General features: G+C 41.9%; 2 protein-coding genes across 2 annotated transcripts; both read left to right on the top strand.

Annotated features, from left to right (window-relative positions):
• The first annotated feature begins 796 nt into the window (after positions 1–796).
• On the top strand, positions 797–5,385 carry LOC136754098 (extracellular calcium-sensing receptor-like). The gene is made up of 5 exons (XM_066710427.1): positions 797–1,083; positions 1,241–2,053; positions 2,184–2,408; positions 2,852–2,975; positions 3,396–5,385. The coding sequence occupies exons 1-5, from the start codon at positions 826–828 to the stop codon at positions 4,307–4,309; spliced, it is 2,334 nt and encodes a 777-aa protein (XP_066566524.1). The 5' UTR covers positions 797–825; the 3' UTR covers positions 4,310–5,385.
• A 3,237-nt stretch (positions 5,386–8,622) lies between these two features.
• On the top strand, positions 8,623–14,739 carry vmn2r1 (vomeronasal 2, receptor 1). Its single transcript, XM_066710426.1, has 6 exons — positions 8,623–8,714; positions 10,496–10,787; positions 10,945–11,805; positions 12,310–12,537; positions 12,658–12,781; positions 13,742–14,739. Exons 1-6 carry the CDS (start codon positions 8,638–8,640, stop codon positions 14,737–14,739), a joined length of 2,580 nt encoding a protein of 859 aa, XP_066566523.1. The 5' UTR covers positions 8,623–8,637.
• Positions 14,740–15,576: the final 837 nt, after the last annotated feature.

Below are 15,576 nucleotides of genomic sequence, written 5' to 3'. Positions count from 1 at the left end.
TGCGGTGACAGTTTTAGCACATTAACTCAGTGTGCTCCTTCACATGTTAATAGTGGGTGATGCCAATGATCCTCACTTCATAAATGCAGGTCAGCTTAGAGATGTCACTTGGCCCTGAGACTTCTAAACAAATGTGTAATCTTCTCAGAGGTGCTTCTGCCACCAATCCTCAGAGCAGTTAAGTGGATTAATGTAGGATTTCAAATCAGTTTTCCCTTATCACTGGTTTTCTCCCTGATGACTTGTCCTTCTTGAAATTTCCACAGTGCTCCATTTCACATGTTATCATTAAGAGGGCGGTATAAAGGGGGGAAACGCAGGCGGCTGGGTTTATTCTGGACGAGAATGGCATACAGGGGCTCTCTCTGCATGCTGCTCTTTGGTCTGCTGAGCATAATGGGGAATGACACAAGGACTACTAACCCTGCCTGCAGCCTTCCCAAGAATACCTTACCAGGAATGTCCAAGAAGGGGGATGTTGTGATAGGAGGGATTTTCCCTGTTCATCGCATTCATGAATTTGTCAATATCCCTTTCACAACAGAGCCCCGTCCACTGGTGTGTGATGACCGGTAGGTATTGATCAATTCTGAAGCTCAAAGGGCTCAAAGGACACCCCGCATTTTATTTTGTGCAATATCAAATCATTTTCCTTTTTTTTTTTCCTCATAGCCCATCAAGCAGGTTACGTTGTTTTAGGTGTTGCGAAAGAGTTTCCTTGATTGATTCCTTTTGGTGATGCAGGTATCCTATCCTGACCTTGTTTCTATGGCTTTGGTTGTTTTGGGGAGGTTTGACCTGCGCACTTACCGCTGGATTCAGGCCATGGTGTTCGCAGTGGACGAGATCAACGCCAGCAAGGAGCTGTTGCCCTTGCTGAGGCTGGGCTACGCCATGTACGACACCTGCGACAGCATCACCAAGGCTGTGGAGGAGGTGTTCGCACTGGTGACCGGAGAGGACACCTATGTCCCCAATTACAGGTGCCAGAGCAGCTCCTCACTAGCCGCAGTCATAGGGGAGTCCTCCTCTACCATCTCTATGGCCATGGCCAGGATACTAGGAATTTATCAGTATCCCCAGGTAAAAAAAAACAGTGGCTTGCTGGCTGTGCCTTTATCTTTCTTAGCTGGTTCCACTTAATTAATGTCCTTTTCAGACTACAGAATAATACAAAATTTGTTTTTGTATATTTGCAGTAACACTTTTTTTTCAAAGCACTCTTCTTTTTACTCCTCAGGTCAGCTACTTCTCTTCCATCCCTACGTTAAGTGATAAACATGAATTCCCATCGTTTCTGAGAACCATCCCCAGCGACACTTTCCAGTCCAAGGCCTTTGCCTACATGGTGCAGTACTTCGGCTGGAAGTGGGTAGGCACGCTGGCCGAGGACATCGCTTACGGCATACAGGGCGTGCAGCTGTTCATCCGGGAGGTGGAGAAATTTGGCGTCTGCATTGCCTTCTCGGAAAAGATACCCCTTGTTTACTCTCAGGACAGGTACATCCGGCTCGCGAAGGTCATCAAGACCTCCAGGGCCAAAGTCGTGGTGGTCTTCTCGGGAGAGACCAATTTTATCCCTCTGGTAGAAGAGATTGCCAGGCAGAACATCTCGGGGATCAGCTGGCTCGCCAGTGAGGCTTGGAGCACTGCTACCTACATTGTCGCTAAAGAGCAGTCCCAGTACTTCACCGGGACCTTAGGGTTTGCAACCACCAAATGCAGCATCCCAGGCTTTAGGGATTTCCTGGCCCAGCTGCAGCCACTGAGCAATTCAGACGACATTTACATTAAGGAGTTCTGGGTTAACGTGTTTGGCTGCACCTGGGCTTCAGCAAACCAGACACGGGCTCCTCTCTGTACTGGGACAGAAAAGGTCTCCACTCTGAATCACACCTTCTTTGATACGTCTAATCTTAGGATCACCTGCAATGTCTATAATGCGGTATATGCTATTGCCCACGCATTGCATAACCTAGTGTCTTGTGAAGAAGGGACAGGCCCATTCATTAATGCCACTTGTGCAAACGCTCAAAGCTTTGAACCCTGGCAGGTGAGGAATAGTTTAAGTGTCTGCTTTTATTGTGCATCCTCCATCCACTTTGCAAGGTATCTAGTCTGAGGACAAGAATCTCCCTATGTGAGTAAGAATGATTGTAAAGTTTTGTTCTCTTTCTTTGCAGCTGTTGCACTATGTGAGAAATGTTCAATTCACAGACACAGCAGGAAATAAACTGTATTTTGATGATAGTGGAGATATTGTCCCCAAGTATGACATCATAAACTGGCAGCAAGCACCTGATGGGTCCATGGTGCTGAAGACAGTAGGCAGGTATGATGGCAGCAAGCTGGGACAGAAGCTCACTATCAACGAAACATCCATCGTCTGGAATGGGAACAGGAGAGAGGTCAGTAGCCCATCTGTGCCCACAATTGATTTTATATCTAACTGCCAATTAGAATGAACTGTACTTTTTAATGGGCCAAGCTGATTCACTATATTGAGTGCTTGAGTAAGAGAAGCCATAGTTGTAATTTAAGCATTCAATTGACCCAGGAATCAAAGATATTTGTGTTCTGTTAGTCTACCATCTGACTGAAGTATTTTTCTTGCTTATGGGACAAAGAATGCAAGTGGAATTTGATTTGCCTGTGGAGCACACAGAAGATTTTATGACATAATTCTAACCCCAATAATAAGACTTGACTATGAATAAGTCTGATTTAGGACCTAAGTTGTGTTTACCAGTCTTCCTAGGAAAAGTCAAATTTCACAGGTGATATTAGGTGCGATTGAAATAAATGGCACTTGACATTCTTATCATACAGTGGTTCTGTTGTGTCTTTCCAGTGGCCTGTTTCTGTGTGCAGTCAGAGCTGTCCTCCTGGAACAAGGCAGAGCTTTAAAGAAGGCGAGCCCCTGTGCTGCTTTGACTGCGTTGCATGTCACGACGGGGAGATATCGAATGGCACAGGTAGGAAAGGCAACATTGCAGAGTGGCTGTTCTCAGCTGCTGCAACATGCACACATTAATTTCTATTACAAGAGCAGGAGATAAACAAATCCCTTACTCTTCAACTTCAATTGCGCTATTCCAGCATCAGAAACAAGAATCTCTCTGCATCATGGTTGGCTGCACTTCAAGTTTCATGAGCTGTGGGCTCTTTACACACTTATTTAAACTCTGCACATTTATTCAAAATATGGTTACTAGCCTGAAATATCCCACACATAGTGATGGTTTATAAACCACAGTCTGCAGCTGATCAGACATGAAAGGGCTCCAAAAGAGATGCTGTGGAAAACATAAAATCATCCACCTTGTTAAGTTTTTCTTCCAGCTGGAATGTTTTTCTTTCTTAATAAAATGTTGTACAAAGTTCATTTGCTTCAGATTTCACAGAATGCTTCCAGTGCCCTCCAGATTACTGGTCCAATGAGCAGAGGGTCGAGTGCGTGCCAAGGCAGGTGGAGTTCCTGGCGTTTGGAGAGCCACTGGGTGTTGTTCTGACAGTGTCTGGCGTGCTCGGGACATTGCTCACCGCCTCCGTCACCGTGACACTGGTGAAGTACGTGAATACCCCGCTGGTTCGGGCCAACAACCTGGAGCTCAGCTTCCTCCTCCTGGCCTCCCTGGCTCTATGCTTCCTGTGTGCCCTGCCTTTCATCGGAGAGCCCAGCGTGGGCACCTGCATCCTTCGCCAGGTGGGCTTTGCCATCAGCTTCGCGCTCTGCATATCCTGCATCCTGGTGAAGACTATCGTGGTGCTGCTGGCCTTCAAGATGACCCTGCCCAACCAGAACATCATGAAACGCTTCCAGGCCAAGCACCAGCGCTCCTTCGTCATGGCCACCACCACAATCCAGATCGTCATCTGCCTCGGCTTCCTCCTGTCCTCCCCGCCGTCAGTTAACAGAAACAGGGAAGCCGTGGAGCCTAAGATAATCGTGGAATGTGACGAGGGCTCCCAGCTTGCTCTGTTCTATTTCCTGGCTTACATCGGGTTCCTAGCCGTGGTCAATTTCGTTTTGGCCTTCCTCACGAGAAATCTGCCAGACAATTTCAACGAAGCGAAATTCATCACTTTCAGCCTACTCATTTTTGTGGCAGTGTGGCTCTCCTTCATTCCTGCCTACATTGGCACCAAAGGGAAATACCCAGTGGCTGTGGAGGTTTTTGCTATCCTGTCCTCCAGCTTCGGGCTCCTTGCGTGCATTTTCTTTCCGAAATGTTATGTCATTTTGATCAAGCCAGAGCTCAACACTAAAAATAACCTCATTGGGCGTGACAGTAGGAGCAAAATATAACATTAGTTTAATTTTGTTACTTTTGCTTGTGGGACATTTTCAGTTCATATTCAGCCTACAGAAACCTCCAAAATAACCACCTTGCTGTACTGTACAGCAGTAACTTCTACACAGTGACCTAAAACTCTTCTGACTCTGTATGGACACTTACGATCTGAGCTTATTATTGTCATGAGAATTGAAAATATAAAAAAAAAAATTGGTATTGTTTTACTTTGTATTATTTATATGTGTTGTAATCAGAATGGTTCAAAAGCAGTGAGTTACATTTCTGTATCTATTACGGAGAAGAGCTCCTATTTCAGTTATGGCTTGATAAAATGGATATCTTGGCACGTCCTGAAAAACAAAATCAATATTTGTTCTTAATTAAAAGCACAATTTTAATTAGATATTGAACAGCGTTTAAAAATAATGGGAATAACTTATTAAACTTTACACTTTCTTAAGATACATCTGGAATACCCAAACAGCTGATCAGTGTTAGTTTGCATCAAGCCACAATTAGCAGCACTGACCTACAGTAAGAGTCCGTTAAATCACATTTCCCCTCTTAAATAATGACCTCACATGAGCTCCTTGTTTTCTTTTTTTAAGCATTTGTGGAATGTGCCTCTTTGGTAAGAGGGAGAACACTAATTGATTTCTCGAACATCCTGTTACAAGAATCTGATGGCCTCATTTGTAACTGTAACACATGGGTATCACAAGTTAGATTTAGACATTGTCTCTGTGCAGTACAGACACTGTGTCCACTCAGAAAAGAAATTGGTGGCAGCACGTACCATCGTATATTGAGAAGGCACTGCAAAAATAATAAAGCCAATCAGACACCACTCTGTCGCTTTCCTTTTTCTCTCTGTGCTGCGAGGTTTTCAAAGAGAACACTGTATTCTGCCTTCTTTTACTTTGCTCTGTTGAGCAATTATAAAGACATTTTGGTTTCAGTGGCCTACAATCTGAAATTACCATTTTGTGTAATTTGTTAAATAAGTATTAAACGGTTTTGTTATTTTAAAATACATTCATACGGGAATATATATAAATATCAATGCTTAGAAAACTTTATGTTTTGCTAATACTACTTTTGCTTTTGTTTTGTTGATTTAAATAAAGTGGTTTCCTCACATTGCTTTTTACTGTTGTTCATTTCCTTCGCTTTACTTTTATGAAGAGCCATTGACAACTGAAGCCCACTGACACACCTCACTGAAGTGACACAAGTATGTTTAATTATTTGTGAGTAACGGAAATCCAACATCTCTCATATGGCCCATTATCAGTTAAAACAGTGGCGCAGAATCAATGCCTATAAAGTGATGCAGAATAAAGTCAGACCTATGAACAAGATTGGTCTGTCCATGCTGAAACGATGCAAGGGCTCCGCTTAGTGGTGATAGCGATGCAATAAACCCCTTCATTTCAATGTCTCTGTAAAGCTGGTCACCGCAGCCGCTTCATATGACTCAAATGAAATCCGTGCAGTAGCCCCTGCATCAACAGGTTTATTGAACTAAAATCTGGTACACAATTTGCTGGTTTGCCACCTCCACTCACGGTGTTTATGAATACAATAAATAAATCCAATCAGCTCCCACTGTAACACTTAAAGGGTGTAAATATGTCTTGGAGCTATAGTAATTATTTCGCAGTAATTAAATACATAAATTAGGAGGATATTGTATTTGAATACCAATATAAAATAGGCTGGTGTAGAATAGTGTATGCATCGTGTGGAGCTATAGCGTGTTTGACTTGGAACAACATCTGGAGACAGCCTTGATGCACATCAGCATCTATTGCGTCACCTCCCTTTGTTGAATTTCGGCTTCCCGCAGCCGGTCTGCGCTTCTGCACCAATGGGATCGGCGGAACTCTGCAGATCTGCGCAGAACTACGGGAATCTGCGCTACAAGAATGCGACCGTAGAAAGCAGCCGATACTCACAGCAGCGCGTCACCCACCGGGGAGAGCGACGCAGACGCAGCGCTGCCTCCGCCTGCCTGAAGCACATCGCAGTCCTGATCACCGCATGAGTGTCTGCAGTTTCTCTAAATCAGGGCTTCCCAGTGTCTGTTGATGGAGGGCCAATTTCCCTAGGTTGCATGGGATTGGGGGGGCACAGTAGAAAATGAACCACAGACTTTATTTCTTATACATTTCTGTTAGGGAACACTTATTAACTTTAATTGTTGTTTTGTTATTTCCCCCCAAATTACATGTGCAATTTGTAACAGAAAATTGCCACGAAGGGTAAAAGTATAGTAAATTTCAGAAAAGGGGTGGTTGAAGGCTGGCTTTGGGGGGGGGGGTGCACCAAACATCCTTGAGGGCTGCACTTTGGGAAGCCCTGCTCTAAATGATCATTTAGCTTGCCCTATTAACGGGCTTACTCGCTGCTTTCTCTGAGGATACACATCCCAGAACTTGCTGGTGCTTAAGAATTGTTTTCAAAGAATATCACAGAATTTGGTGCATCTCACATATTGTTTTACAGAGCTTAAAACAACAAAGAGAAGAGAATCAAAATGCATTAAATAAAGAAATAACAATAACAATACAAAACACTTTCACACTGTATTGTATTTAATGGGAAAAAAAAACTATGCTTCTAATATGCCATAATCTTTGTTGTATTCTCTAAACTACAATGCACATCAATATCTTATTATTTATCTTATTATTATTATTATTATTAGTAGTAGTAGTAGTAGTAGTAGAAGGTTATTTTTAGTGGGTAAAGCATATTGAAAAATGACAGTTAACGACAGGATTTTAACATAGGCAAGCAGATTGACACTCTATTGATATAGCATTTAAAACAAACCCTTCAGTTGGAAAAACAAAAGTTTATACTCAGAAGACCGATTGTTACAGTAACTTTAAATTGATTACAGGAGAGAAAGGCGCCCTAATGGTTTAATTACACGAGTCGCCTGTTAGTTTGCACTGTGGCGCCTGAGGCTGTTTTCAAGTGGAAAGGCCACAGTCACCCACGACGCCTTGGCGCGCTTGTTTTCAACAGTGGGGTTCAGGTGTTCATTTCAGATGTGATTGAAGGACATGTAGCAACAGGTAATCTCAGTTAACAACAACCATGGGATTAGCTCATATGAAGTAACTGTTATTATGTGACTAAGTGAGTTGGATAAACAGGCAGTCAGGTTTGAAGGGCGAGCAGATGCAAGGTTATCGCAATTAAGCCGCTCCTTCTGGCGGTATAAGTGGGCCCAACGCACCAGGTCACAATTAAGCCTCCCAAATGACCTCCCCAATAATTCGTAATTAAAAAATAAAACATTACACTCACTTGATGTCTGTGCCAGTTGCTTAGCTCGGTTTTCCACGGTTCTCTTTTAAAGTGCATCTAAGATTCATCGCTTCAAAATTGTGAAAACGCATTCAGGTCTAACTAGAGGCAAACAAAACTGCAAGCTGCAGAAGGGCTGTGTTTTCCTCAGCTTCAACGGACGGCAGTTTGTTATGCGTTCATTTACAACATTGTTTAATCCACTCCAGAGTTAAATTACAACAGTTTTCAAGTTGAACCCATCACCTGGCTCTAGGGCAGGGACATTTGGAGTATTCTCTCCCTTGCTTTCCATCTGTATTGTATGAATTTTCTTTAACAACACAAATCGATTATACAAATATAGGTGCCCATAATAAAGTACACAACTGCCACTGACAGTTTGGTCCCTGTATTTTAATTGCATTTATTTTGGTTATATGTGTTTGTAATGCTTCAGTACAGTAGTTGTAAGACCAAATGTACATTTTTTTTATTTATTTTTTTCCAGATGACTACAGAATTGCCAAGGGGAGGTGGGTGGGGGTGATTAATAATTTATTTGCAAAACCTACGAAGTGTGTCAGAAAGGAGTCCTATCAAATTTAAGTATGTTATTCATTTAAAAAATCTTGCAGTTGTATTCTTTGTGTGTTAACGGAATATGAGGTACTTTTACAGTCTGAATGCTTCACTTCAATGTAGTAACAAGCTGTTTTTCTATAGTTGTCTTATGCAACCTTTGGTAGCTGGCATATCCCCCAAGGCCTTGCATGGGTAACATTTCAAAGAATACATACTCCTTCAGTATAGACACCCATAGGACCCATAAAAGCTTTGGTAAGGTTTATGCCACCCATTTTCCTATACGAATATGAATTTAACAGCAGCTGCAATGAAAGTTCACTTCTTTTTCGGATTATGTGTGTTTTTTCACGTTTATGCATCTGTTTCTGCCGAGTCGTCCTGCAAGCTCAAAGCTAAATTTAATCTGTATGGATATAAAAGCATAGAAAAGAAGAAAGTGATTGTGGGAGGGATGTTCCCTGTGCATTATAGACTGGCTCCTTCCAACACATCAACGTCTGCAGTGCCAACGTCTTCTGACTGTGAGGGGTGAGAGTTGTGGATGGAAATTCTTTCATATTAATCTTTTCTGACTTGTATATGCTGAGGGAATGAATAGGGATGTGACCAGGTAGAGCCAGTGATTAAAAATGCTAGTGGTTTAGCTCTTAATATAATGTATCTGCAAGACAGTGGAAAGGGGAATATTATCATAGCAGTATTCAAAGTATGTCAAATATGGCTTGGTGAAGGCAGAGACGTAATACTTTGCTTAATTAAATTATGTGCTGTATATGTAGCTCGCATAGAAAAATGCTTTAAAATAAGTCACTCTTTTATCATCTGGATTTACAGAAGCTCTAGATACTCTTGGCTGGATGAGTAGAGAGTGTGATTTAATAGAAGTCATATTTAAAAGCAGGGACTTTATATTTCTGTACATAGCCTCTATAGTTCACATATAATCTTGCTGTAGCTTTCATATATTTTTTAATATATATAATTATGGAACATGTATCTCTGGGCAGATATGTTGGAAGAGCTGCTAAGGCTGGGGTTTCTGTGAAACAAGACAGTTTTTTGCTGCTATATTTAAGATTTTTTCGCCCCCATTTATTTATTTATTAATGCAGACTTCCAGATTATAGATTTGAAATGTATATATGTTTGAAATATATGTGTTCTCTAATTACATTTGACCAACAAATCCATGCAGCACGGCCATCTAATGTAATGCACCCTTTATCTTTTTTTAAACTCTCCTCTCAGTCTCAGCACAGCAGAAGATAATACCAGACAGTTAAACAGTGCCATTTATTAGTACTTGGCTCCTCCCCTACCTGAGAGATTCCTCCCATGAGGGCCGAGTTAAAGGCAGGGAGGCTGTACTTATCACTGAATGGAAAAACCTATGAACTGATTTACATTTGAGCAACCCAATGACCTTGCAAGTGAGATTTGTGATGTAGTTATTTTCTATTCAATCTGGTATTTGATCTGAAAGCTGCACGTGTGGCAGGTATACACAGAGGACAACAAAATGCCTTACCCCCAGGAATGTTTTATCTTTTTGTATTATTTACACATAAGGAGGATATATAGATAGATAGGTATACACACATTTGTATTATACTTGATTAATCATTTAATAAATGTTATATTTTCAATTGATATTGTACAGTGTACCCTTTTGTCCCTGCGCTGGCTGCTACCACATTTAAGACAGTATTCTAATTTGCTGCACATAAAAAGAGCATTTCAGAAATTGCTGGAAATATGAAGTATGAAGTATAAAACCTTAAAACAGGCAAAGCACTAGTGAGCTAAGATCGTCTGCTGTGTCTGCATGATCCTTTACCGCCCTCTAGAGGAATTCTGTATAATTAAACATTAGCATTAGTTAGGCTTTCATTCATTGTCCAGTTTAATACACTACCACACAGAAGATGAATACTACTACTACTACTACTACTACTACTACTAATAATAATAATAAAAATAATAATAATAATAATAATAATAATAATAATAATAATAATATAGTTCTAAATTAGTTAATTTAAATAGTAAAATCATCAACATTAAAGGATACAGTTAAAGTTCTCATTTTTGTTAGTCTTGTGTGTTTCATCTTTGATGAGAGAATTTGACAGGAGATTGAATTCCTGGACTTCTCTGCTTGTTTATTGACTTTGAGCCCACATTATATTCAGATGACATTGCTCAGCCTGCCAGTGAGTTACAGACTGGCCACGTTCACTGTCCCTGGGAGCTCTGGGGCAGTTGTGGTGGAATGGCTCTTGAATCTCTCTTCATTCCTCTCTCCCCAGATTCAATTTCAGAACCTTCCGGTGGCTGCAGACGATGAGGTTTGCTATCGATGAGATCAACGGTAGAGACGACATCCTGCCACACACTGATCTGGGATACGTCATCTACGACTCATGCTTCACCATTTCCAAGGCCGTCGAGGGCACCCTCACCTACCTGACTGGGCAAGACGAGGCCGTTCCCAACTACCGCTGCAGCTCGGGGGCACCCCTGGCAGCTCTGATTGGCGCTGGAGGGTCTGACCTCTCCATTGCCACGGCCAGGATTCTAGGCCTGTATTACTTTGCCCAGGTATTCTTCTTCTTCTTCTTCTTCTTCTTCTTCTTCTTCTTCTTCTTCTTCAGGCAATCATTTTCATTATGGTGTGTGTGAGTACAGTTGATAGCATTAAAAGAAACACTGCAATGTTTTTGATTTGTGTGTGTGTGTCTCTTGTTGCTCTTTATAGGTGAGTTATGAATCCTCCTGCTCAGTTTTGGAGAACAAGTTCCAGTTTCCCTCGTTCCTCCGGACAATCCCCAATGACAATCACCAGTCCAGGGCCATGGCTCAGATGGTCCTTCACTTTGGCTGGACCTGGGTGGGCACCATAGGAGCAGAAGATGACTATGGGAAGTACGGCATCAAACTGTTCAAAGAAGTGGTGGAGGAGGCCGGGGTGTGCATCTCCTTCTCAGAGACCATACCCAAAGTGTATTCCAGGGAAAGGATCCTGCGCATAGTGGATACAATAAAAGAATCCACGGCAAACATTATCGTGGTGTTCTCTTCGGACATTGACTTCAGCTCCCTGGCGGAGGAACTGGTTAATCACAACATCACCAACAAGACCTGGATAGCCAGCGAGGCGTGGATTACGTCAGCACTGATCGCTAAACCCGAATATTACCCCGCTCTGGGAGGAACCATAGGTTTTGCGATCCGGAGGGCGGAAATCCCAGATCTTCAACCATACCTCCATAACATTGACCCTTACACCGATCGACTGACAGAGGAGTTCTGGCAGACCACCTTTAACTGCACCCTGGATATCCGGCAAAGTGTGAACGCCACCACTCAAAGCTTAAATGCAACTTCACGAATTCACAACTTGGACCCAGTTCCTAGTAAATTGTGCACAGGGCTCGAGTCACTGGCGAAAATCAATAACACGTACTCCGATGTGTCCCAGCTTCGGCTGACGTACAGTGTCTACAAGGCAGTGTACACCGTGGCTCACGCTTTACATAACCTGGAGCACTGTGTGAATGGCAGTGGGCCGTTCGTCAATGGTAGCTGTGCTGACATCAATAATTTTGAACCATGGCAGGTATGCATAAAAAACGTAATGACCCCAAAATTAAAACATTCTCCTTTGCCTTCTCATTTAAGCTTAAAACATAAGATGCACATGCTGATCTACGGCAAGAGATAGCCCATACCTACTGTAACGACCCCTGTTGCTATATTTAGTATATATAAATCACAATAACACTGCTAGAAAATGCACTGGCAAAATTGCAATATTAGTAATATTTTAAGAGTAATATTTGAGTTGAAAAAGAACACTGTAATCAAGAGGTTACATAAGATCACATTTTCCTGTGATACTTGCATGCGACTACCACTTATTTTATATTTCATGAGGAAATAAAATGAGAATCTGGTTGGGACTTTTGAAGCTGTGTCACTACAACTCTAAATGCTCAATAACACCTCCCAAGCACCTTTCACTGAAATAAAATATCAGTTCCCATGTAATGACAAGACTCTTTATCTCATGCTAATCATGGGTACTTATTACCAATGTGTGTCCTTTTTTTCTTCATTTTAGTTGATGTATTACTTGAAGAATCTGAGATTCACGACTCACACGGGCGAGGACATTTTCTTCGACGAGAACGGAGACGTGACTGCAGAATACGACATCCTCAACTGGCAGAGGCATCCAGACGGAAGCGTCGCCTACGTGCAGATAGGCCACTACAACAGCACGGCCCCCGCTGGCTCGAGAATGACAATTCAAAATGATTCCATTATCTGGAGGAATGACATGTTAAAGGTTAGTATAGAAGAGGACAAGGGTGGAACAGGCACCAGCAGTCAGGAAATCTCCCTCAGTGTTGTATGGGATTGAGTGTATTGTGTTTTCCAACTCTGACCAGTGCCTTCCTTGTTCCAGCCCCCACGGTCATTGTGCAGTGAGAGCTGTCAGCCTGGGACCAGGAAGGGGATTCGACAGGGGGAGCCAGTGTGCTGTTTTGACTGTATTCCCTGTGCTGACGGGGAGATTTCCAATGAAACAGGTAAGGGTGCCACCCATTTTTAAAAGCTGATGCCTCCACACCAGAGAGCTGGTGCCTCCACACAGACCCACGCTTCTCCCCAGATGATCCTTTCAGCCTGTGCCTTATCTGTTGTGTCACAGAAAGACAAGGCTTTGAGGAAGGCACGTCTCCTAAAATATTCATCAGGATTAAGTTTATCATAGCATTACGTAAAGGTTTTTGCTTGTGGAGTGTTGGAGGGTTTGGATAAATAAACACACACACACACACACACACACACACACACACACTTGACTGGTCTAGCCTAGCACAATTCAGTTTAGGCTTTTTGTGAAGCATTGCCCTGAGCACTAATCCGTTGCAACAATTTTAACATCCAGCTCTGGCAGGTGCACAGTGCTGTATATTGTGCTTTTTTGTGTCGTGAGCTATTGAGTCTCTCAGTGTGAAGGAGAGCTGACACGTGCAGTGTGGGATGTCCTTTGCATTACAAACACTGTCAGATTCTCCCATTAGAAGATAAAATAATGATGCCTTGTATCTGTTGTTCATGTGTACAACCATGTTTCTATAAATACACACATGCACTATATATGATCTATGCAGGTGTTATAGTGCTATAATGCTAATGTTAAAACACCATACTGTTTACTGACTATAGCTGTTTACATTAACTTTGTGATCTTGAACCAAGTTGTGCTGGTCACAAACAAACAAAAAGTTTAATATATCACATCCTTTGATCAGCTCATCAGATGAGATCCTTTTTTCACCTGACGAATAATTGGAGCAGCTAGTCGAACTATTCTGTCAGGCGAGGTGGAACTCAAGCAGGGTGTTTTTCAAATTACCTGTCAAAAGTTCCTTGAAATATTCTAGTTTGCAAGATAACAAATTATCTGAAACTGTTCATGCCCAGCAGGCCAAAGAAACTGCCATTTGCTTTATTTAATGTCTTGTTTTCTTTGTGTCAAACAGATGCGAGGGAGTGTATTCAGTGCAGTGAGGACTACTGGTCCAATGCAAAGAGGGATGCCTGTGTGTTGAAGGAGATTGAATTCCTGGACTTCAGCGAACCCTTGGGAATCACATTGATAGCCATTTCCGTCTTCGGCGCCTGTGTGACCATTGCAGTGGCAGTTATATTCTTAATACACAACAACACAGCGCTGGTTAAAGCGAATGGCCGGGTGCTGAGCTTCTCCCTGCTGTTCTCCCTCGTCATCACATTCCTGAGCTCCATTGTCTTCATCGGGCATCCTCAGCACTGGTCCTGCATGACAAGTCAGGTGGCTCTGGCGCTTGGTTTCGCTCTTTGCCTGTCCTGTATCATGGGAAAGACCATCGTGCTGATGTTCCGAGCTCGGGCTGCCAAATCCAAATCCCCGGAGGCGGCCAACAGCGAGCCCATCAAGCCTCTCCACCAGAAAATCATCCCCTTGGTCTGCACCCTCATCCAGGCGTGTGCCTGCACTGTGTGGTTGATCCTGATGCCCCCCTACCCCGTGAAAAACATGGCCTCCCAAAACATCAAAATAATTCTGGAATGCAATGAGGGTTCCATTATATTTATATGTTGCATTTTTGCCTATGACATCTTATTGGCTCTCCTGGCATTTGTGTTTGCTTTCATCGCACGCAAGTTGACAGATAACTTTAATGAAGCCAAATTTGTCACCTTTGGCATGTTGGTTTTCTTCATCGTCTGGATCTCTTTTGTCCCAGCGTACTTAAGCACCAGAGGGAAATTTATGGTGGCTGTTCAGATCTTTGCTATTCTGGCCTCCAGCTTTGGTTTGCTGGCATGCATATTCATTCCTAAATGTTACATAATCTTAATTAAACCAGAGAGGAACACAGAGGAATTAGTTAAAGGGAAGACTGAAAGGAATGATACCAGTGCACCGGGCACATCAGTGTCTACTACTAGTGAACTGAACAGCACTACTATCTCAACTGTCTCTGTAGATGATTAAGTCTGGGTTTCTTTGCTCTCTGCATCCAATGAAATGGGATTGATGGTAATGTAAATGTGGACCACTTATTCAGGTTTCATACGATTAACTTACTGTGGTAATGTATCAAGCTGACTTCAGACTCAATTGATTAAGCTATAAAAAGCAATAATTCCATTGCATGATAGAAACAGGCTTAATAATACTAGGCATAAGACTGCACAAAATAAAACAATCTTCAATAAGTCAATCTTCAGTTCATACCTTTACTGAGTGAAGATTATATTTCCTTACTGCACTTTGTCTTGTTATGATACTTAAAGAAATATATAATTTCTATTGTAACCAAATATTAGCCATTCTGAAAATAATAACAAAAACGTAGGAAATATTCAGATTTGCTAAATGAATTGATATAAAACAGCAGTGTAACTATAGTGTAATGACAGCAATGGTACAATAAGATAGAGGCCATGTAATGGAGCCTTTTGAGAAAACCACAAACTGTAGCTTTACCAGAAATTGCTTACAATGCTACTAGCAATTTGCATGAACTTACATAAATCTGTTTTTCTTTCTTTCTAAACATAATAGCTCACAAATTGTATGCTTGATCACCAGCTATTGCTGTAACGTTTAATTATGATTTTCTATAAAATGAAATTTTGACACGTTTATCTTTTGTACTCAAAGTTTGTTTGCAAGATTTCATATACCACAAAAACATACTGTATATGATTGTAAATGTATATTTTATGAGAAATACAAACTTCTTAAATGCCACTATTTAAACATAAATAAAATGTCAAAAATCACTATTTGCAACCTGCTCTGCGTTTGATTCTGTGAGGAGAGCTG

Source organism: Amia ocellicauda, chromosome 7, assembly GCF_036373705.1.
Source record: "Amia ocellicauda isolate fAmiCal2 chromosome 7, fAmiCal2.hap1, whole genome shotgun sequence".
Classification (NCBI taxonomy): Eukaryota; Metazoa; Chordata; class Actinopteri; order Amiiformes; family Amiidae; genus Amia; species Amia ocellicauda.
Note: the sequence above shows the minus strand (reverse complement) of the source record. Positions and strands in the feature narration are given on the sequence as shown.

What these genes read in the sequence shown, in the direction of transcription:
- LOC136754098 (XM_066710427.1), top strand. Translation starts at nt 826, where the DNA reads ATGGTGTTCGCAGTGGACGAGATCAACGCCAGCAAGGAGCTGTTGCCC. An exon ending in GAATTTATCAGTATCCCCAG is followed by an intron (nt 1,084 to 1,240) that starts GTAAAAAAAAAC and finishes TTTACTCCTCAG; the next exon opens with GTCAGCTACTTCTCTTCCAT. An exon ending in GGAGATATCGAATGGCACAG is followed by an intron (nt 2,976 to 3,395) that starts GTAGGAAAGGCA and finishes CATTTGCTTCAG; the next exon opens with ATTTCACAGAATGCTTCCAG.
- vmn2r1 (XM_066710426.1), top strand. Translation starts at nt 8,638, where the DNA reads ATGTTCCCTGTGCATTATAGACTGGCTCCTTCCAACACATCAACGTCT. An exon ending in ACGTCTTCTGACTGTGAGGG is followed by an intron (nt 8,715 to 10,495) that starts GTGAGAGTTGTG and finishes CTCTCTCCCCAG; the next exon opens with ATTCAATTTCAGAACCTTCC. An exon ending in ATAATTTTGAACCATGGCAG is followed by an intron (nt 11,806 to 12,309) that starts GTATGCATAAAA and finishes TCTTCATTTTAG; the next exon opens with TTGATGTATTACTTGAAGAA.